General features: G+C 40.8%; 1 protein-coding gene across 1 annotated transcript; it reads right to left on the bottom strand.

Annotated features, from left to right (window-relative positions):
* Positions 1–2,711: 2,711 nt before the first annotated feature.
* Positions 2,712–22,255, bottom strand: LOC106901036 (chromosome unknown open reading frame, human C12orf40). The gene is made up of 13 exons (XM_014963362.1): positions 22,233–22,255; positions 20,315–20,354; positions 18,152–18,287; positions 17,266–17,398; positions 16,714–16,780; positions 14,742–14,942; positions 10,884–10,990; positions 7,835–8,355; positions 7,548–7,620; positions 6,804–6,864; positions 6,208–6,274; positions 3,921–4,036; positions 2,712–3,335 (listed from the first exon to the last, which is right to left on the bottom strand). Exons 1-13 carry the CDS (start codon positions 22,253–22,255, stop codon positions 2,712–2,714), a joined length of 2,169 nt encoding a protein of 722 aa, XP_014818848.1.

The raw sequence follows: 22,255 nt of genomic DNA, 5'->3' as shown, positions 1-22,255 counted from the left end.
TACTGCTCTAGTTGCTAAAACCAGCATGCTGCCTTATTTGCCATCGTTGCCGGCACACATACCACTACAAAGATCATTTTCTGTCTTCTGATTGCTTTGCAATTACAGGTGAAGATTGTAAGGTAATTGGATTTTATAAGCTCTCATCCACAGGCTTTGGAAGGTGATTATCTGTGGTGATTGACGTGTCCCAAGTGGTGAATTACGGCATTAGAGACACGTGTGCGGCTCTTCGTACAGCCAGACAGCGTGTGTCTGGCACCCAGCTGTGTAACTTCAGCCCTGACTGGGAAATGGTGCAATCTTAGGCTGAAATCGGGCTAGAAAGGGACAGATTTTGTGACCTTCCTCATTAGCGGCTGAAATGAAAATAAGCTATGCCCACTGAACGGCTCTAAACTGCGCGAGATCTGAGAGGTAACTTCATAAAGAGGTGATGTGTCCATACGGTGCAACCAGCTCCCTTTTCCCAGTTCTGACCTGCACTCTTTGTCCGGTAGGTTCACTGGGAATCTGTCCTGCTGGGGGGGCCAGCTCTGCGGATGAGGAGCGTCTGCTGGAGCTTGGGTAGCACACCTCCCTGTAACACAAAACAAAACATAAAAGTCCCAGGAACAACCCCGCTCTCGCAGCAATCAGGAGTGTAACTCCCACTGCAAGCTGGTGGCAGCTTACCTTGGGTTGGGTCACTTCAGCATCTCTCGGAGCACAGCCACCAGAGAGCTCTCTGACCTTGTGGCAGTTTTACATCTCTCTGCTTAATAAAAAAAACTTCAAATTTAAAACACACAGCACCAGAGCTTTTAGCTGTAAGACGCCGTTCGCCCACCACTGCCACGGCGTATGGCAGGAGGCAGAGCAAGCGAGCTGGAGCCGTGGGGAGCACCCTGACAGTGGAGGGATGGCCCTGGAAAGGCTGACAGGTGGGTAACGGGGTATCCCTGGGGAAACACACGCCTTAGGGATGTCCTAGCTGAGGCCAGCATAGTGTCACTGCTGGTGTGGCACAGTCTGAACGGGCAGACGGAGCCACCGGCTCTGCCTTACAAACCACCGGTCATGGCTGAGCTTTCAGCAAATCATAGCTGTTACTCAAAAAAAATTATAGTGTCCTGTGAAGATGATGAACAGTGCAGTTTCAGATAAAAAAAATTACTAGGGAGCTTGCTTGGACAATAAATTGAGGCAACCTGAAAAAGAAAATGTGCTTATGTCAAGCCTTAGTAAGCGGGCAGTGAATTGGCTAAATGATAGTTACACGTTTCAGAAGTCCAGCTGTGCAAACCACTTCCCATATATGCAATTCATATATATAAAAGACAATGCCATTTTCTTCCAAATACAGAAAAGTCCACTGAAATTTCTGAGATGCTATTTTTAAAGTGGCATAGCCATAAAACCATTGCTCTCTTGAGCAATGTAGACTTTATTTAAAAATGGCTCTTAGCTTCAAAAGTAGCAGTCACTAGTGACTGTGCTTTCTGCCAGATTTTACTTTTGAATCATAGATTCTGTGATTCAAAAGTAAAAGCTGGCAGAAAACAGTCAGTAGTTTGATGATGAGAACGGAGCCAAAGAATGGTGACGGGTCTCCTCAGGGCTGGGTGACACACACCCCTCCATCTGCAGAACCTTTTATTACAGAATGTAGAGATAAAGGAAACTGACCTGCTGGGAATAAGAGCAGTGAATCTTTTAACAGCTGTCCCCAAGGGAGGAAGCACAACATAGTGACCCTATAAAAGCAAAGCTCCTGCACTGTGTAAGGAATGGTCTCCAGCACGGCTGTTGCCCAAGCCCAGTTTGCAATGAACAGGATCCTTGCACACAGCCAGCTGGCTAACACACACATGTATAAGATATATAGATACAGATGTGTATAGATAAGCCAAGGCATTTGGATATATAAGTCAAAGGTGTCAGTAACACAGTGAGTCTCCCTGCACCCTTTACCAGGAATTTTTTTAGAATGAAAGACTATAACCTAGAAACAATATTATCAGAAACTTTTATTTGTTGCTATTTGTAACTTCACACAAACACTTAAATGAAGAGGAAAGCATTTCAGATTTTCAATCTGCAGGCAAAATACAGAAACATATAAATGATTTGTCAGTATTAACAGCCAGAGAATGAATCAATACATCTGCTATGGGAGGAAGATTAAGTTTTGGTCAGGGTTTTTTTTTTGTAAAAATTATTAAATTAATTCTTTTGAAGTTACATTTTCTTCTCTGTATGCAGATGTACATTTTCAGTTGTTTTGCATTTTTATATTTAGTAGAAAGGTATGGCAAAGACTAGTTTGCCTGCTAAAATGGGTAAGAATCAGACAATAGTTCTGAACTAAGAGCCACACCAAATATGTTTTGAAGTGAATCAGAATCTTTCCACTACCTTCAAGCGATGCAAAGTTAATCCCAAACTAGAGAGTCACATGGACATATGGTGGGAAAGCCAATCTAATTCCTAAAGTTTATATCTACCAAGCTATTGTAAAATCCTAAATTAACTGTTGGAGATCTCTAGAACTCCATAGTTAGAGATAGCAGTAGGTTGATAGAGGTCCACAGTTGTTAATAATTTAAGGCAAACAAACAGCAAAAAAATACTTTGTCTAACCAGGTTAGAAAATTCAAAATATGCCGATTAAATTAGACATGTTGAGAACAGGAAAAGCTTTTGTATTCCTTACGCGCTATTCTAGTTGGTCACAGCTTCTCTCTCTCCTTCATCATATCGATGTAGTTCAGCACCTCTAGAGTCCTTTTACCGGCCAAACTCAGGTACTCGGCTTCGTCAGGGAAGGGCGCTGCTCCCTCCGCGCTGCCGGTGCCCGCGGGCTGCAGCGCCTCATGCGCTGGCATTTTGTGCCCTCCAGCGGCGCCGGAGATGCTGTTGGGGGGCAGCCCCCCCGGGCTGGGGGCAGGAGGGAGGGAGCCCCCGCAGCTGCACCCCAACATGGTGCCGCACTGGGTGGCAACATCCACTTTCTCTACTTCTGTGACAGAGAGCTCAGTCTGCGACCAGACGTCACACCTGGTGCCGCGGGTGCCACGCTCTCCTTTAAAGGTGAGGTGTGACGAGCTGCTCTCAGATGGAACCGTGTGGCTTTTATTTTCCTCCTCTGTGGCACGTGAAATAGAGTCTTTCTCCTGAAGGTGGTTTGCTTCTTCTCTAGTCAAAGTACTGCTGGGCTGGAGAGGCACTGTGCTGGGGCGAGAGGTCTTGGGGGGCTCCGTACTTGCTGGGGCTGGGACTAGGTTGGCATCGTCTGTCTTCAAGGACCCGCCATTCAGATATTTCTTCTTTTTGACTGTGTCTTCCGCTTCAGACTGTTTGAACAGAATTGTGTGAATGCAACTGGTTAAACAGTTCAATAACTGAGGACTAAGTCAACGACTACCTAATAACTAAACTAATGAAATAAACAGAAAGGCCATAACTGTCTGGTTTTGGTTGTTTGGTTTTTTCCAGCCTTTCTCCAGGAGTACACTCCTGGTCTTTATTGACGAGAAGGAGGGTAAGGTGGACCTTTACTCTCACACAGTGTTTATATTCTTACATTGTGGCATTTTTGTGTTCAAGAATGGCTGAAAACACAGAGCGTGGCAAATCCTCCTGCCCTACAGGCATGTAATGTAAGGCAGCTACACACCAAGGAAGAGAGCAGAAGCTTGCTTAGCCTCTTCCCACAGTTGTGTCCCTGTAACTCCACAAGGCCTGGTGTTATCCAGAGACCAGACCACACGTCTGTTAAACTACTTTGGAAAATTTACAGCTAATCATTTCTTATCTTCCTCACACATGGCGTTGCCTTGCACAAAACAAAACCATAAATAAGATTCCAGCTACATCCACCCTTAGATGCACTCAGGCACACAGATATCATTCAAACCCATAAAAGGGTCAGTACTCACCATGTCAGGACTACAGCTGGAACAGCTCTCGGTCTGCCTTGGGGAGTAACAGGGAGACTGACTGCTGAGTGATGACTCCACATCTGAAAAACGAAATGAGAAGGAAAGAAAGGTTACTCTCCAAAAACTCCTCAAACATCCCACTCCCAAGCACAGCATGTAGAACAGTTCTGACATACTGTTTAAAGAATAAAGTGTTTGAGAGGTAGTTTAGTTCTTGGCAATAGCCAGTTCTTCTCCTGTCAGGACAACACATTTTAACAGACAGTGTGAGATGGGTGCCTCGAAGCTTTGGCTCTGCCTCTGATCAGCAGCCTGCATGGGAGCAGAACCGTGCTACCCAAAAAAGGGGAAGGACTCTGCAGATCAGAGGCAGGGAGAGAACGGAGAAAACTTCCTGCACACATTGGCTGCCACACAAGTTACGTGTTTTTCTCTTGGAGGCCCTTGGGAGATCTTCTGCTCTGAAATGCAGCCAGCACAGCTGACTCCTACAGCTACTGAGGGAGCAAGAAGGACCAGGGCTCTCCCTGCTGACTCCCCTCACTCTGTCCACATGGGGAACCGCAGCATATAGTGGAAGAGAATAAAGACAACTAAAAACCAGTAAAGTCTAGACCAGTGAAATGGCACATGTCAAATATCTAATGAAGATACACATTAATAGAAAAAATACATCCAAGATTTTTTTCCAACTAACAGAGACCTGCAGGAATTTGCCACAGAGATCAGCTTCAGGGCAGGTAAGACTGCGCTGGAGAAGGAATCTGCAGCGAAAAGGGCAGACAAGAAGCTCTTTTGGGGGCTTTTTGAAGCTGAAACAAGCCCTTTGCTTGACCTGGGGCTGTCAGCTGGTGGGTGGTGCTGCTGAGGGTGACTGGGTGGAGCTGCCACCACCCCCAGGTGATTGCACCTCCAGGTGATAAGTAGCCTCAGGGAGGGCAGGGACTAGTCCCTGGCCACAGAGCCCAGAGGGAGCACCCTGTGCTGGGTGCGTGCCCTGGTGGGGGCAGCAGCTGCAGTCTGTATGGCCAGGCCCTGCGCCTCTACCCAAGTACAAGGTACGTTCAGTCAGTCTGGGGGGCTCAGCTACGGTTTCTACCTGGTTGAAAGCTGTTTTTAGGAAAGTTGTGGGCACCCAGACAGAGGTCCCATGCAAACATGTGGGTGTCCAGGCCTCTGGCTGCAGAGATTGCAGGAGCCTGGCACTCGCAAGGGTGGGCAGCGGGGACAACACCTGTATCAGATGTGAACAGGTGAATGATCTGCTCAGCCTGGTGGCCCAGCTGAAGGATGAAGTGGAGAGGCTGAGGAGCATCAAGGAGTGCAAGAAAGATAGTAATAGAGGAGTAGGGGAACAGGTTGAGCCCCCATGTAAATCAGAGGACCCCCTCCCCTCTTGTCCCTAAGCAATGGGAGGAGATCTCAGAGAAGCAGGGAATGGAAACAGGTCCCTGCTCGGGGGAGCAGGTGAGTCCCCTCCCGGCCCCTCCCAGCTCCCCAGTTACCCCTGCAGAACAGGTATGGAGTCCCGCAGGAGGAACTGGCTGATGGAGAGAAGGATGGCATGCCAAGACTAGAAAAGTCAGGAAGTACACATCACTATAGATGCAACATCACTACTAGCTCCAAAAGGAAAAGGAGAAGGGACGTTGTTGTGGGTGACTCTCTGCTGAGGGGGGCAGAGGGACCAATATGCCGCCCTGACCCACTTCACAGGAAAGTCGGCTGCCTTCCCGGGGCACAGGTCAGGGATGTGATGGACAAACTTCCAGCTCTAGGTGTTCCTGCTTTAGCAGGGGAGTTGGACCAGATGATCTCTAGAGGTCCCTTCTAACTCTGACAATTCCGTGAATACAAAGAAAGAAAACTACTGGCATTTTCTTGGCATTTTACCATGTGGGGAACTTGAGTTCTGGTGTTCAGATTAATATTCTTGACCTCTCTTGTGGATTTATTTTATATTCTTTTTGGCAGTTACCCCTACTTTCAGAGCTGGCTTTCAGTTTAGTGGACAACTTTAGAGGAAGTGGGACAATGAAAAATATGTGTGTAGTACTCACCGTAGGGAAGTTAATCTGAATTTATCTCTTCAAGGAAAAGCAAATACAGATAGTTCTTAGTTACCTGGTAATGCTAGTCTTCCTTATACAGTGCTGTGTGAATCAAAAATACAAACCCTCATCAAACGTAACATCCTAAAAAGATCAAAACGCTTCTCCCTGGCTTTAAAAGTAACTGATTCAGTTTCACATTTTTCATTTAATAATGTATAAATGGTACTAACCCTTCTCCATCTCGTGAAGATTTGAACTCACTCCAACCTTATACTCTTTCTCTTGTGCTGTTGTGAACTTTTAAAAATAAGTAAGTGTTAATAGCAAGGGCTCAATTGGATCAGCACCTCGGGTTAAGTGAGGAACATTCAGTTTCTGTATTACATAAAAGAGTTACTACATCATACCAAAAATTATTTTAAGAGGAACAAAGCCCCTGAGGAATACTGTATGTACCTGGCAAATATCTACAAGATTCTTTACATGTATACAAGCATAAAGCTGCTTTATCATACTGAAGTGTCCTGCAGAATCTCATCCTAAGGGTTAATGGGTAACTTAGGCAATTTATTTCAGGAATTCTGCTTAGGTGTGAATCAAATCATGTAAATTACGGGCCTGAAATGGCTATCTATCCGAACCACTTAATTAGAAGCTGTTCTTTCTGGATTCCCTATATAAACTACGAAGGAAAGGAAGCTTCCACAAAAGGTAATTCAGAGAAGCTAAATTCAGTTTCTAACTATTGTGGACATTCTTTATCCACCCCAAATGAATGGTGCAAACAGTTGGTTTGCCAAAAAAATATGTCTCTTTATAAAGTTACCTTTTCAAAGCCAAAGAACTGTTTCTGCCTCCAGACTGATTCCTTCACAGACTCGTCGTCACTGAGGGATGCAAACAGAGTTCTCTGATCTCCCCTCCTGTACTTTAATTTTCTTTCTGATCTAAAGTCATTACTGGTGACTTTTTTGTCTCCAATTTTTATTTTGTCTTTGGTAACCATGAAATGCTTCCCACTATTGAGATCATTGAACTTATTTCTGAACCTGAGATTTAGCACCAAGAATCTGTTTTTCACAAGCTTCACTTCTGCTGAAATGCAAAATGTAATATGAGAGATAACAGAGGATAGTGCTGCTTTGTAAAATGGAAGGTGTTATGGATCAGAGTCTGTGATAAAACCGCCTTTTGCGAAACAAGGGAAACTCATATATGTTAACTTCAGCCCATGGAAGACACTAACTTCCTCTGCTGTCAGTGGAAGGAGAGAGGGTCTTTTAGAGGATATGCCAGAGCAACAAATTAACTTTAGGGACTCAGAATTGTCCCATGAAACAGTCTTTCTCTGTACTTATTATAGGCGGATGAACAGTGGTGTAAAAGGCTTACATGTGCATAAGTTTATTCACATTATTCACTACTATTTTCACTGGAAGAACTTGGGTCCTCAGTAATGCTGTTTAGAATTTGTTTAGAATTTCATGTTCTCTTAGCATGTTTTCTCCAATTCAGCAAGGTCTCTGCAGTTATCACTAGTTAATGGATCGATAATTTATACAGCACTCACCCTTTTTTTCTTGAGTAGTTCTGCACATTCTCCGTTAAGTTGATCTTCTGATCATGGTGATAAGCAAATGTCTCTAAAATAAAACAGTAAACCTTGATTTTAAAATGCAATAGCAGAAATGCTTCTGTCAGCTTATAAAAATCATTTTAATAATTGGGTTTAAAATCACTGCATTCTGAAGATTCATGACGTTTTCAGTGAGGGAAGACACGTCTCTGGTTCTGAAAACATGTCTTTAAAAGGAGAATAAAAAACAGAATGTAAGTCCTTAAAATATTGACACTCACCATTTTTTTCAAGATTTAGAGGTTTTTCTGTGTTTTCAGAGGGTCTGAAGTAGTGCAGTTGCCCACGACAGTCCTGTAGGTAGGTTTTATGAAGTCCACTGGTTTCCTCGTAGCTTGCGCTTGAGGCATTGCTACTTTTAAGCAAAACCTGTTCTGGAGCTGTAAAGATGCTTTCAAGGTGTCTGTCTACAGATCTTCTTTTTGCATTGCTTTCAAGATAAGCCTCTCTAGTATCATAAGGATAATTTCTATCGGGCATTTGATTTCTATCATCAGGATCAATGAAAAAAATTGTGCTGCTTTGGTTAACAAAAGGATTAAAATGCTTTGTGGAAGGATTATTATGGATTGTGTGGGTCTCATCTTCAAACAGTGCCAGAAAGGAACAATCTTGGGGAGCTTTTAGTTCTGCAGTTTCTTTCACAACATCAAACAATGGTTCTTTTATTCCTTCGCTGTTTTCTGATCCATTACTGGTCATTATCACTGGATTCTTTCTGGCAGAATTCATATAGTCTAGCCTGGGGGTGCTGTGGGTGGGGTAGAAAAGAAAAAAGAGTTTGCTCAGTATGTAAATAAGTAAAATACCAACTGCTAACACAACAAATTACGCTAACTTGATGATAAAACTCTCAAAGACTTTACTGCTCATCACACTTGCTTTTGTCCCAGATGTACATTATTTCAACTCAATAATTATCCTGTATTTTATTTCCATTTTACAGCAAGGTTGATTTTAAAAGGGTTTTATATCATGATGTCTCCAAATGTATCAAGACATGGACCACATCCTCCTGAGTAGGGAACTGTGATTTTATAAATCAGCCACAGTATGTCACTGCTGCTCCACCAGCTGACCAAAGTAGTCCACTTTGGGAAAACAAAACACAAAAAAAAAAAAAAGAAAAAGAGGAAGCTCTCTACAGCTCTCTCCTGTACTAAAAGCCCATAATAAGCTGTGTGTACTACTTAACTCCTGGTCTCTTTAGCAAGTGACTTCCATTTGTACTTGAGGTCATTCATCCTAACTCAGCACAGAATTTTTCTATTCTGCTCTCAGGAAGCCAGTCAGACATTTCGTTTTGCCCATATTTCCCTACCCCACTTCTGATAACAGTGGTTTTGAAGATGTTACCATGCTAGCATCGTTAGCATGAAAGTTATCATGCTTTCACTTACTCGGCTATCAACCTAACATTTTTGCTGCTTTTTTCTAGACTTGATCGGCTGACTGGCCTTTCAGACAATCTCAGCAAAAAATTGAGAGACTTCTGAAGCACAGAGTCTTGATGAAGAAGCTCATTCAATAAATGTCCTTTCTTTAAAAATTTTTGAGAAATGTTGTCAATGGAACTTGAAAACTGAAATGTAGTACAGAAAACTCTTACTAGAGAAAAATTCTGTAATGTTTTGATCAGCAAATACTTGGAACTGGATAAAGATCCTAGAGAAATTAAATGAGAAAGTAATGTCCTCTACTTACAGACACCTCCCCAGACACACTAGAGTTTGTTTCTGGAGAAACTTGGATAGATCTACATGGGGAAGATAAAACGATTTTGTGAAGCAATTCAGAGGCTCCTTCTTCACTCCAGCTGAATATTTTGTAATGCTAAGTAAGAGTTAATAGTAGATGATGAGGAAATAAGACATCTAAAATTTGTATTTAATACTTAATGATCTTGAGGTGCCACAGCTCTCAGATGTATGCACATTGATTACATCATCAGTATGTTACAATTTCATTAAACAATTGCATACGTTTATACTCTACTTTTCATATACAGGGAAAGAAACTCCATTTCCAGGAGAACTGCCAGCTCTTGAGGTATAAAAAATTATGGCTAAAATGGATGAAGACAAAACAAGGATGATACAAAGAAATGGATTTGAAGAACGGTTGAAAAGCAGATGTTGTTAGTGAACCATGAATGGGCAGAGAACTAAGGGTGCTGCCATAAGCAGATGAGTGCAGGCCTGAGGGCCTGTGGAAAAATAGAAGGGGAGGTGTAGGCCAGGTAAGGTTAGGTAGGTATTTAGTATAAAGATATTCATTGGGAATTCACCAAGATATACAGCAAGGTGAATGTTATCCTTATTTTAGGTTTTGCTGGGGAAAGCTGAGAGAAACTAGGAGAAGAGAGAAAGAGAAAGTTAAGGTGGCTAAGACCGGAAGTTGATGTGTTCATCTCGTTATTGTGTGGTCAGTGAGCTTATCAGTCACTTGACTCCCCAGGCAAACAGGCTGTAGGTACTTCAGGAACAGCAATATAATATATGGCCTTTTATGGCTCTATCCAGCCAAAGCTAGAGACTGATAGGAACTTGCAAACAGACAGCAGACTTACAGAATAAAAAGAGTGAAGGAAGATTAGCCCTGTAAGACCCCTAGATCTGAGGCAAGAGCCCCTGGAAAGGAACCGAAATAAAATGTTCAGTATAAGAGTCTGGCCCTAAACCCTCTGTGATTAATAAGATTTTTTTTTAATCAGCACCTAAATTTCCATCCATTCTTTTAGAAGCAATGTGCATATTTGCATAAAAGTATTATTGAACCAATTCTTAAAAAAAAAAAAAAAGCTATAGTAGGATCACACATGAAAGAGAAGGAAAGAAAATGCCTTGTTCCTGGAATCCCAAATGTAAACAATGTAGGTAGAGAAGTTGCTCAATTGCAAAAGCAGCAAGGTCATCAGCAAAAGCACTTGCAACACTGACCAGAACTAATGATAGCTGGCCCAGATCCCAATAGCCTCTTAGTAAACCTGTGCTTCTCACTTGGGGTGAATTCAGTAACACCATCAGTTTGTGACATTGCAACAAATAGATCATGGTTCCAAGCACTCACCTAAAATTTACATTTTGCTGCCTTTCAGCATATTTAAATAGCTTGGTATGTTCAGACTTCCCATTTAATTTCAATATCTATTTGAAAAGCACTAAAAAAATCAATGAAAAATCAAGTAGCAAAAAGCTTCAGATTATCTTACTATTTTTATTCCTTAAACTTGACTGTTATTTCTCTCTTTAATCTAAAATCACTCCCTACCTGTGCAATGGCTTAAACAGTTCCTGAGGTACTGTATCAGACTTCCTGAAAATACACTGGCTTGGATGTTCTGTAATCCAAGGGTCTTGATCAGAAGTATTTCCTGGCTGAGAAAATAGTAGAATCTGTCAAACTCTGAATATATGTAATATTTATAGTGTTTAAAACATTACAGTTGGGTTTGCAAGCAGTATATGTTTTCCCAATATTTTTACTTTTTATCTTTACAGTAGAAGCTCAAACCTCCTTACAGCCCAATTGAGTTCTGTATAACTCATATTTTTCCATATTTGTGTATCACTGCTAATATTCCAAATGTCCTTTTAGCACTTCATCCTCCCACTGGACGAACAAGCTTGATACCCTGTAATGAGCTGAAGTTCCACTGAAGATGACATAATCATACGTTGTCTGGAAGGGACCTCAAGAGGTATCCAGTCCAACCTGCTCAAAGCAGGACCAGCTTCAAGGTTAGGCCAGGTTGCTCAGGATGGTTCAGGACTGAGATTCCACAAGCTGTTTGGATGGCCTCTTCTGGTGCTTGGCTACTTTTGTGACAATACTTTTTTTTCCTATACAAACTGAATTTCCATTGTTGAAACTTGTGACCTTTACTTCTTGCCATTTCACTGTGTACCTGACCTATCTGTAACTCTGTGTAGACTGTGGAAGACAGCAATTAGTTCACCCCACCCCACCTTTCCCAGGCTATGAAAGCCCTCTTCACTCAGTCTCTCCACATCCATCATGTGATCCAATCCCTTAAGAATTTCTGTGGCCCTTCATTTGTCTTGTTACAGTTTGTTGATCTCTCTCTTGTACTGGGTGTCCAGAAACTAGATGCAGAACTTCAGATGTGTTCTCACATACACTGCTCAGAGGGAAATAATCACTTGCCTTTGATCGCTTTTGACGCTCTTTCTAGTACAGCCCTCTATGCAGTTGGTCTTCACTGCTGACTTGTACAATTTGTCATCCACCAGCACCTTCAGGTCTATCTCTACAAAACTGCTGCCTACTCAGTCAGTCCCAACCTGTGCTGATGTGTAGGATTATTTCTTCTAAGGTGCAGGCCTTTGTATTTCTCTGTGTTAAACCCTTTGAAATTCCTGGTGGCTTTCTGCTTGTCAAGATCCCTCTAAGTAGCAGCCCTGCTACTGTAATAATCGCTCTGCCAATTTGGTGTTTTTCATGAACCTGCTGAGGTGCTGAGGGTGTGTTCTGTCCCATTGTCCAACTCTAATGAAAATGTACTAGACTTGGTATTAATCTCTGGGCGTCCCTGCCATTACTGGGATTGTAGCCCATAGACAACTACTTTGAGCATGATGATAACAGCCAGTTTTGAACCTATCTGATTGTCCATTCATCTGGTTCATACTTCCCCACTTTGACTACTAGGATCCCATGGGAAACCTTGTCAAAATTCTTCCTAAAGTCAAGCTAAATAACATCTGCTGCTCTCCCTTATCGATAGAGCTACTCATTTCATCACAGAAGGCAAACAGGTTCATCAGGCACAGTATGGTCTTGGTAAATCTATGCCGGCTGTTCCCAGTGACCGTCTTGTACTTCATGTACCTTGGAATTGCCTCTGGGAGGTCTAGTTCTGTAATCCATTCAGGGACAGAGGTGAGATGATACTTCCCCAGATCATGCATATGTTTTTGCAGATGGGCATAACATTTGTGTATTTCTTGTCATTGAGACACTTTCCTGATCACCACAGTCTTTCAGAGATGATAGGCAAGTGCACGGTTCTGCACCTGGGCCGGAACAATCCTCGCCATCAATACAGACTAGGGGGTGAGGTATTAGAAAGCATCCCTGAGGAAAGGGACTTGGGGGTGCTGGTGGACAAGCAGCTGGACGTGAGCAGGCAGTGGGCACTTGCAGCCCAGAAGGCCAATCGCATCCTGGGCTGCATCAAAAGATGCATTGCTAGTAGGTCCAGAAAGACGATTCTTCCACTTTACTCTGCTCTGGTGAGACCTCACTTGGAGTATTGTGTGCAGGTCTGGAGCCCTCAATATAGGAAAGACATGGACCTGATGGAGCGGGTCCAGAGGAGGGCCACTAAAATTATCAGGGGGTTGGAGCACATCTGCTATGAGGACAGGCTGAGGGAGATGGGGTTGTTTGCCCTGAAGAAGAGGAGGCTCTGGGGAGACCTAATAGCAGCCTTCCAGTACCTGAAGGGGGCCTACAGGAAGGCTGGGGAGAGCCTGTTTACAAAGGCCTGTAGTGACAGGACGAGGGGCAATGGCTTTAAGCTGGAGGGGAGCAGATTTAGATTGGAGATTAGGAGAAAGTTCTTTACTGTGAGGGTGGTGGAGCACTGGAACAGGCTGCCCAGGGAGGGGGTTGAGGCCCCTTCCCTGAAGACATTCAAGGGGAGGCTCGATGAGGGCCCGTGCAACCTGGTCTAGTTGTGGGTGTCGCTGCTGACTGTGGGGACGTGGGACTAGATGGCTTTTGGAGGTTCCTTCCGGCCTGGACAACTCTATGATTCTATGATATCTGCCCTGCAGTGGTGTCACCCAACTCTCAGTATACTTGGATACACCCTGTCCAGTCCATGTATTTCTTTCTGTCCAGCTTACTAAGGATTCCCTAACTTCACTACTGTTTCATACCACTCTCTCCCAAACTCTCTTTCAAGATGTGCCAGAAGAGCAGACCTTGTTAGAAAAGCCTGAGGCAAAGTAGGTCTTGAGTGTCTCAGACTTCTCCATGTCCTTTGTCACTCAGTCATCAACTCTATTTAGCAGTCGACAGCATTTTCCCTGGTTTCCTTTTGCTGATGACATAGCTGTAGAAGTCTTCCTTGCTGCCCTTCTCACCCTTTTTGAGTTTAAGCGCTGGTCATCCTAATGCCACCCCTCCAAACTCAGGAGATGCTTCTGTATTCTCCCTGGGTGGCCTACTCCTCCTTCCATACTTCTTTTTTGCATTTAAGCTCAGTCAGGAATTCCCTGATTCAGCCACACTGGCCTCCAGCACCAACTAATTCTTTTGCACATTGAAGTGGACTGTTTGAAAACATCTTTCCTGGGCTCCTTTGTCCTTCAGGTCAGCTTCCTGTGGGGTTCTGCCTACTCATTCCCTGAACAACCCAACATCTCCCTTTCTGAAGCGCTGAAGTTCTCATTCCTCCCTTACCTCAAGACTTTAAAATACGACTGGTGATACATGTAGGATTTGGTTTATTATTTTCAATAAATAATATATTTTCTAAAAATAAAACATATTCTGAGAGCCCCCTTATATTTGCTATTACTTTTCTAAGGATGCTTCTTTTAAGAATGCCAAAGCTAGTAAAAAAAAAAAAAATAGTAGCATGCATCAGAACAAATAACTTCCAATCATTTCTTAAACTTAACTTGAGCTAAACAGCAGGTTTTTCTCAACCCTTTTTGGAGCATTGAGAATACTGTAAGATCTATGTTACTCACTGAGACACTGCATGATTATAAATTAGGCCATGGTGATCACCTGGGATCATATGATACCCAATTATACCAATTGTATGTTTAAGAAAGTTGTATTTATACCTGTAATATATTTCAGGTGTCTAACCAATTTTACAAGCCAGAAACAAAAGAAAGCCAGTGGTATGTGACTAATTCTCTTTCTGCAGATATCAGCGATACTGAGAGCTCAGTGAACAAAAGCTCAAGTTAAGCACATTTCATAACACATAATAAAAGAAAAATATTTCTATATATGGAATATTCATTGCCTACAAGAAATGTTGATAATTCATAATTATTTTCACCACTATACCAACTCTACACCCTGAAAAAATGAAAGTTAGTTTAAAATAATACTGCAGAAATGACAAAATATTAATCAAACCTGGTTTTGCAGGTTCTCTTTATAGGACTGTTCCCAAGTGTTCCCCATTGCGTTTGTGTTGAAAGTTTCTTCTGAAAATTGTCTACAGTTAGAGGAACAAAAACCAGAAGAGGACAGCGGACAGGTACTAAAAGCTCTTGCTATGTTGTCTTCATGCTCCATGCTAGGGTCAGCATACGTTAATTCTGTTACCTGTGATAGCTAGACAAAACATAGCAGGGACGTTTAATTTATCTAAAACTGGTTTTATGTAAGTATAAAGCTAAAAGTAATCTGACCTTACTATATCTTTTACATCTCTGCACATATTCAGATTACATCTCATCACTGAAGAGAAAATGCTCATGTATTTTGACACGATTTTTTCATGAAGAACCTTAGGTAATAAGGACTAATTTTAGGGAAACACAGAAGTACCTACTTAAGTTGAAGCATGCACACAAATGTTATCCTGGGGACACATGGCTAGAAATACATTTTTAGCTTTTGATGTGTAAGTAAATGGTCCGCTGTTCTTAAATAGTAAAAAAAAAAATATTTTACTCTGTTGAGGAGAGGTCTCCAGCATGGAGGACAGCATCAGTGCTATCTCAAGCAGATCAGAACACATGGAGAAACTTGAAAGCAAAACTCATGAAAAGTCACTGTATCCACAGCTACATGGAAGTAATGCCTGTAATCCAGCTTGTCCAGTGAAAGCAGCACAAAATACTAATGGAGTGCAAAAGCCTTACAAGTAAATTGCACAAAATCTTAGTAGCACAAAAAATCTAAGTTTCCAGAAGGCTGAAAATTATAGCCTTTATAAATTATGGCCTCTTTCTGCTTAATAAAGTGGATATATCTTAATTACTTAAATTAGATATACTTCAATTTATGAAGATTTTTAAAAACAGTTCTTTGCAACATACAGGTCTTAAATTTTATTTTTTGATCCATAGATTAAATTAGCTTTCTGTGTGTGCAGACTGCATTATCATGTGTTCTGATGAACTGATGTAAATATATCCATACAAGCGGAAGTTTAGGAGAAAATTAGCTATCATTTTCATCCAGCATTTCTGGCCACACTAAATCTGAAATATGTCCTGTTTCCAAGAAGCAGATGAGAAAGAGTCATAAGGGAAGGCTGAGTTAATGTGACATCCAAGGCAGCAGCACATCATGGTGATCTTGGCTGAAACACACTAGACAGCTAAGCTTTTCACTCATATTAAGTAATTCTTCCTGATCCAAAATAAAGGAAATTCTAACATTAGAAAAACATCTGTCTTTCTCACTCTAGCAAAAGACGCATTGGCAATGTCAATGGTCCAAGAACATACAGAACAACATTGTGCAAGCATCTTTTCCTCAGAGTCCTAGCTGAAATGAATAGCTATATTATCAATCAAGTCTGAGTAACCTAAACTAAATGTCTTCTAGCAGATTTACTAACTTGGGTTTTGGCTTTTTTTTTGGTTGGTTGTGTTTTTACACGATGGTGGAATGGGCTGTAAAGCACGTAAATTCCATCTAGAGAGTGTTTTTCACTGGAACCTCAATGAGTAGATGAACTTCCCTATTGTATCCACTAAGACTTGTACTTAAGTTCCTCTTAAAGACCCACTTCTGTCTATGCTTCTCACATTTCATCATTTCACGTCTGCACATTGTTTTTAATTTACCTGCTGTTGGGCTCAATCTCTTTCCTATAATCTCTGTCCTTTGTGAGTAGCATAGAGGACAGATATTCTGAAATATTTTGGAAAATACCTTAGACAAGGTGAGCCTTTCCAGAAATATGTAAGAAATAGTAGGAACAAGTATAAAATATGACTGGCAAATAACATATCAATATAGCCTTAAAGAGGAAGACTTCATATGTTTCAGTATCCATGAGATTTGGTCATTGTTTGAAAAATCATTTCAAAATATAGTCATTGCTGCACATTTTTAGCTTTACATCAGTGAGAACAATAAACTCACTTACATTATGTTCATACTTTACTTTCTCTGACAGATGCTGCCTTCTGCTATCCAATACTTGCTTTTGTAACCTTGTAAAATGAACAAAAACAGCCTAAGAAATACAGGATATAAGATCTGTAACTTTAAAAACATTCTATTAATTTCAAAATAATTTAAGAATATTTTTCCACACGTTTTAAAAAGTGTGATTCTTAAGCTGTTATGAGCAGCCAGTGTGTGAGTGAGTCACTTTAGGGTGTCTGAAGTTGGATGGGAAAACAGTGTAAGTGGAAAATGCTGTTGGAATAGCCTGCTCTTCTCGATAAACTTAGTCATCTGACATGAATAAAGAAACATTATTTTTGTTTAAATCTCTCATCTTCATGTACAGTTTTTATTTAGAATACATTTATTTGCTCTCTCATAGTAAGAGTATTACAGGACTGATTGTGAAACTTCTTCATCTTTGAATGGTATATCTATGTTTACTTAAAACCCCGAATATAAAACCATCATGAAATACCTTTTCCAGAACTTCATTATAGCTTAACGACTGCCTCCTTTATACAAGTACCTGTTCTGGATGTTATCTAAGTTTGACATACGTTGTGTACGTAGTGGTGATGGGGGAAGCTCTATGTTGTGCCTCCTAACAGGTATTTTTACATCTTCAGTGATATCTATGTGGACTGGCTTCCTCACGTTTTCTGCAATGAAAGTATTTGGAATGTCAGCACTGGGCTTGGAGAAAGTTTTGAGCTTCCTGAATTTTCATTTCACTAGAGCACAAAAGCTGTTGTTTTAGGTTTCTTAATCCATTTAAAGCCATATATTTTGCTTTCTCTGTTACTAGCAATGCAAGAGCTCGATTCTAAAGGGCATTATAGTATACAATTATTTATGGTCAGTTGCAGGCTCTGTTGCCCTCCTCAGTCATTTTCTAATCTTCCCGAGCGTAGGACAACAAATTCTACACAATCTGGTTTATGAATATTTCACAGATGATAAAAGTCAGGACTTAAGTCATAGAGATGTTTTTTAGGAGCTAAATGATGGATTTTAAGAAAGATGCTGTGGGTAGAACTGACAGACTATTCCCAAGGGCCCCTGAAAGTTATGAAAAAGGAAGTGGAATACAAATGGACCCATTCAATGGCAAAGGGAAAAAGAAATGGATGTAGGGTGAAATCAATGGATGGAATGAGGAAGGTACATAAGGGTACCAGGATTTAAAGGTGAAGTAAGCAGCAGCCAAGGTTATTTGATTCCTCTTATGTCCTGGCTTTTTATTAAATCATTATTTTTGTATTTACTTACAATTTTTTATTTAAAAAATGAAACAACCCTTATATGAGCACTAAGCTATAAGTGGAAGAACAAGAACTAAAACATGGCAGTAATATTTAAGGATAACTGATTTTATTAACTGTGAAGTTGGAACACTGCAACACTAAACTCACCTGTGTTGTCTTTTTTGGTTGTTATCTGGTTAACAACATATAGATTGAGGAGATCTAAACTGACTGATGAACTTTTAGGAGATGATACTCCCAGAAGCTTCATCTTTGATTTAAGTTTCCTTTTTTCAAAGAATTCCTAAATTTTTTAAGAGACACAGTAAGTTTTTGACAGAAGGTTCAACAACACATTAGCAGTACAAATAATTCTTAGTAAACAATTCCTAATAATAAAAGCACATGATTAAATTTCTCTGAATGCTCATACTCTGTCCACTGTTATTTAGTTTATTTTTATTGCCTTGAAAGAGATTGCAAGCATGATTTGGTCATATTTAAAATAAATCACTGTTCTCTTGATGCCAAAAACTTAGTCCTTAAACTGTCTTGTCTCAAACTTTGTGTAAAAAACATAAGAAAATGTTACAAAGAAGTAGTCTTAAAAAAAAAAATTAAACTTGGCAATTTTAGGCAGCTTATAAACTAGTAGGCAAATAAATCAGCAAGATTACATACACATGGCCATCTAAAATGACACAAAGAGTTCATTGTTCTCCAAATTTGTCTTTCTTGACAAAGAAAAGAGTCTTGTGACAAAAAAAAAAAAAAGAGAAAAAAGTAAAGAAGAAAAATCTCTAAGACTGGGATTTCAGAAAGGCTTTTTGTCACAAGGAGCAAGACACTTTGAATGTGTCAGGGAGATAATTCTGAAAAAATTGGGAAATAAAAATCTCCATTTTATAGGAGACCATCCTATAATCATTAGCAACAAGCACAACAGATTAATAAATCAAAACAGTAAGATTTTTTTTATTTTAATGACAAGAAGGATATTGAAAACTGAAGGCTATGCCAAAACACAAAATAGCATCGGGTTTTCTTCTAAAATGTAATTTCTCTCATGATTGCACATTACATGTAACTAATATACCCAACATGTTTGTTAGTAACTATTTTTCCAGTATAACTTATTTTATCATAATCCTTAGCTTTCTACAATGTTATCACCTGTGGAAAATACCTATTCTTCAGTTAAGAATAATATCTGCAGTAAGGTAAATTCAGCCTGTGTACAAATCAACACTTCAAAATTCATATTGCTTTGGAATCCACACCCCCAAAATGTATCCATGTCCCTTCATGTCCCAGATATTTTTTTCCCCATCACCTCTAAATGACTAAATTACTATTAATTGTGTAGTGGCAATTACAAAATTAGCACTATGCTTAGTAATTTAGTATTAAATGACTAAAACCAATCCTGTCTTGGATCCTTTCATGTTTTCTCTCCTCCTCTGAAGCAGATTACACATAATGTAAATTATGTGGCTTAGACCAATAAATCCTTGAGAAAACATATATTTTGAGAACACACAGGCCTCCAGGAGACTGGGAAAGCGATGGAGGTAACAAGCTGCTGGTTGCTCGCACACTCCCTTAGGTAAAGGTTTTCATTGCAGAGAGATTGTCAGCCTCCTCCTCCTATATTTTTCCTCCTCCTATATATGCCAGCGCATCTGTTCTGGGCATTGGGGGTTACCAGATTCAGTGGTGGAGCTTCCCTATACTGTTTGGTTTTATTCTGCTGCTGAGGAGGAAACTGACTTCTCTTACTATGTTTGTAACTATCTCCTCTAACTGTTTTCTCTCTTTCCTGTTTGAAATGTCTTCTGCTATGCTCGGGATAAATTTGATTCTATTATTTCACTTTCATATTCAAAACACAAATAAGCTGTCCTACTTTTGCAAATACCAGAATAAAATACTTCAATGACCCTCACATTCTTTGATGTAGCCCAGGAAAATAGCTGTGTATATGTGTGTCAGGCTAGATGACCGCATGGTCAGCTAGTGAGGCTTCAAGCAATCCTGTGTGTCAGCACATACCAACAGAATAGAGTAACAGAAGTAATTCAGAAAAATTTAAGTTGGGCACATTAGTTCATTCATGCCTTCTCCTACTCTCTCCTCTTCCAGCTGGAATTCAGTGTGGTAAATCTGAAGAAGACTTCTGCCTTAAAAGTTACATGCAGTCGGGCAAACACATTACAAATGTTACACTACAGTTTTGCATCTCACTCCAAACGCTTGGAAAGTTTTTCCCAAATGAATCAAATAAAGAATGTATAGGACAATATAAAATCCAAGATGGCTAGAACTGTTTACCTTCTGCTTCCTCCTTTCCTGCTTTAATACGACTCTGCTCCTGAAAGATGCAAATAATTATTGTTTTAATTATAGCAGTATAATATTGAGTCATGGTTTGAATTTCTCATCAGTTTACAATTTTATTTAGAATTTAGGTATCAAGTATGTTATGTTTGTTATGTTATGTTATATTACGGTAGATCAAACCTTCAGGTAGTAAAGTCAACGTATCTGCTGAAGACACTTTGATCATAGTTTACCCAGGTAAGGATAGGACCACATTCTATCTTAGGGCTACCAAATACATTGAACATTCAGAAGGAAAAGCTTTTAGACATTTGACCTGTAACATAACATTTAATCAATTCTTAATTCCTTAGAACATTCTAAGCAATCTTTGTCAATATACTCATTTCTCCTAATTTGCTTTGTCTTGCTGCAAAGCCATGCTAGCAAGGACAACAAAGGAGCGCAGTGCAAGTTTCTCCCTTTTGGAACTTTACAGAATGTTGTAAACATTTTGTGAAAAAAGTAAGAAAAACAGATTGTCACCGCAAGTTTTATCAAGTTGCTATTTCTTGTGCAATACAGAAGACAGTTATACCTTAAACTATATATCTTAGTTGTTAAACATAGTCTTAAATGAATTGCCTACAGGACATGGTGCATAAAATGGGAGCTTAGTGACCATGCATGGCTGCAGTTCTGGGTTCAGTAAGACCAGGACATTTTTTTTGAGAGTTAGAAATATGGCCTATCCCCTTGGAATTACCTTTTTTATTTATTTTTTTTTAATACTGTGCTTAAAGTCTTAAAGTTAGAACACACTTTCTAAACGTTTACATGTAACATTTACCATAGCAGTAGGTAGAAGCCCCAGTAAAGGATAGTTTTCCTGACACCGAAAATGCAAATTCCAGGCTCGTATGAGGAATCTTGACAGATAATTAACAGTAGCAGAAAGCAGCAGGATGATTTGCTATTTGCATGCAATACTCTTACACTTTCCTTTTTCTTACAGACAGAATAGTATGATTGACAGGCATTTAGAACACAGTAGGGGTTGGTTGTTTTTTTTTCTAACTGAAGCTCTCTCTTTCACATAGGCAACTTTCAGAAACCACATTTTGCTTGGAAGACTTCCAGATAGGTAAGGCATTACTTTAGTATGATTCTGCATAGAGTCAGGATGACTATAAAGCTGTGTTTAGCAAAGTTACTTTCAAATGGCTGACAAAATCAGTGGGGTCTAAATTTCTAGTAGATAGGCAGATGGTGCAGCACCTAAAGAAAGTGAATTTTATCCTCTCTTTTTAATGTTACAACACGGTGATTATTTTAGTATTTCAGTGAATCTCAATAACTACACATCTTTTTCTCCATATAGTAGTCACTGCCATTCAAGAGGGTGTGAGGAAAGGCCCAGGTGGGATGGCCTCACCCAGCCCTGGCCTGTGGAGGGATATGAAGCCCAAGCATGACCTGGCGTGGGATGGCACCTGCATCTCCCCACACAGGCTGCTTCAGGAGGGGACCACAGGGCTGGTCAGCGAGGGGACACCAGGCCTGAAACACACACTGTGGCCCTGCTGTTCTGTGAGGGGACACCAGGACAGCTTCACCCACCATGGCTGTGCCCATCTGTGAGGGGACACCAGGGCTGTCACACCCACCACAGCTGTGCCCATCTGTGAGGGGACACCAGGGCTGTCACACCCACCACAGCTGTGCCCATCTCTGAGGGGACACAGGGCTGTCACACCCACCACGGCTGTGCCCATCTGTGAGGGGAACCAGGGCTGTCGCACACACTATGGCTGTGCCCATCTCTGAGGGGACACAGGGCTGTCACACCCACCACGGCTGTGCCCATCTCTGAGGGGACACTAGCTCATCATGGAGCCATTTCTGGGAGACTCTGAAGAGTTTCACTCACCGGCTGCCACCGACCCAGTTCAT

Source organism: Calidris pugnax, unplaced genomic scaffold (assembly GCF_001431845.1).
Source record: "Calidris pugnax isolate Ruff unplaced genomic scaffold, ASM143184v1 scaffold44, whole genome shotgun sequence".
Lineage (NCBI taxonomy): Eukaryota > Metazoa > Chordata > Aves > Charadriiformes > Scolopacidae > Calidris > Calidris pugnax.
This window is presented reverse-complemented; position numbering and strand designations above follow the sequence as displayed.

Bases quoted from the DNA above. Each gene is read 5' to 3' on its own strand.
- LOC106901036 (XM_014963362.1), bottom strand. From the start codon at position 22,255: ATGAACTGGGTCGGTGGCAGCCG. The intron at 18,288-20,314 runs GTAAACAGTTCT...TAAAAAATTTAG, and splicing joins AGGAAAGGAGGAAGCAGAAG to GAATTCTTTGAAAAAAGGAA. The intron at 10,991-14,741 runs GTTTGATTAATA...CTATTTTCTCAG, and splicing joins AAGAGAACCTGCAAAACCAG to CCAGGAAATACTTCTGATCA.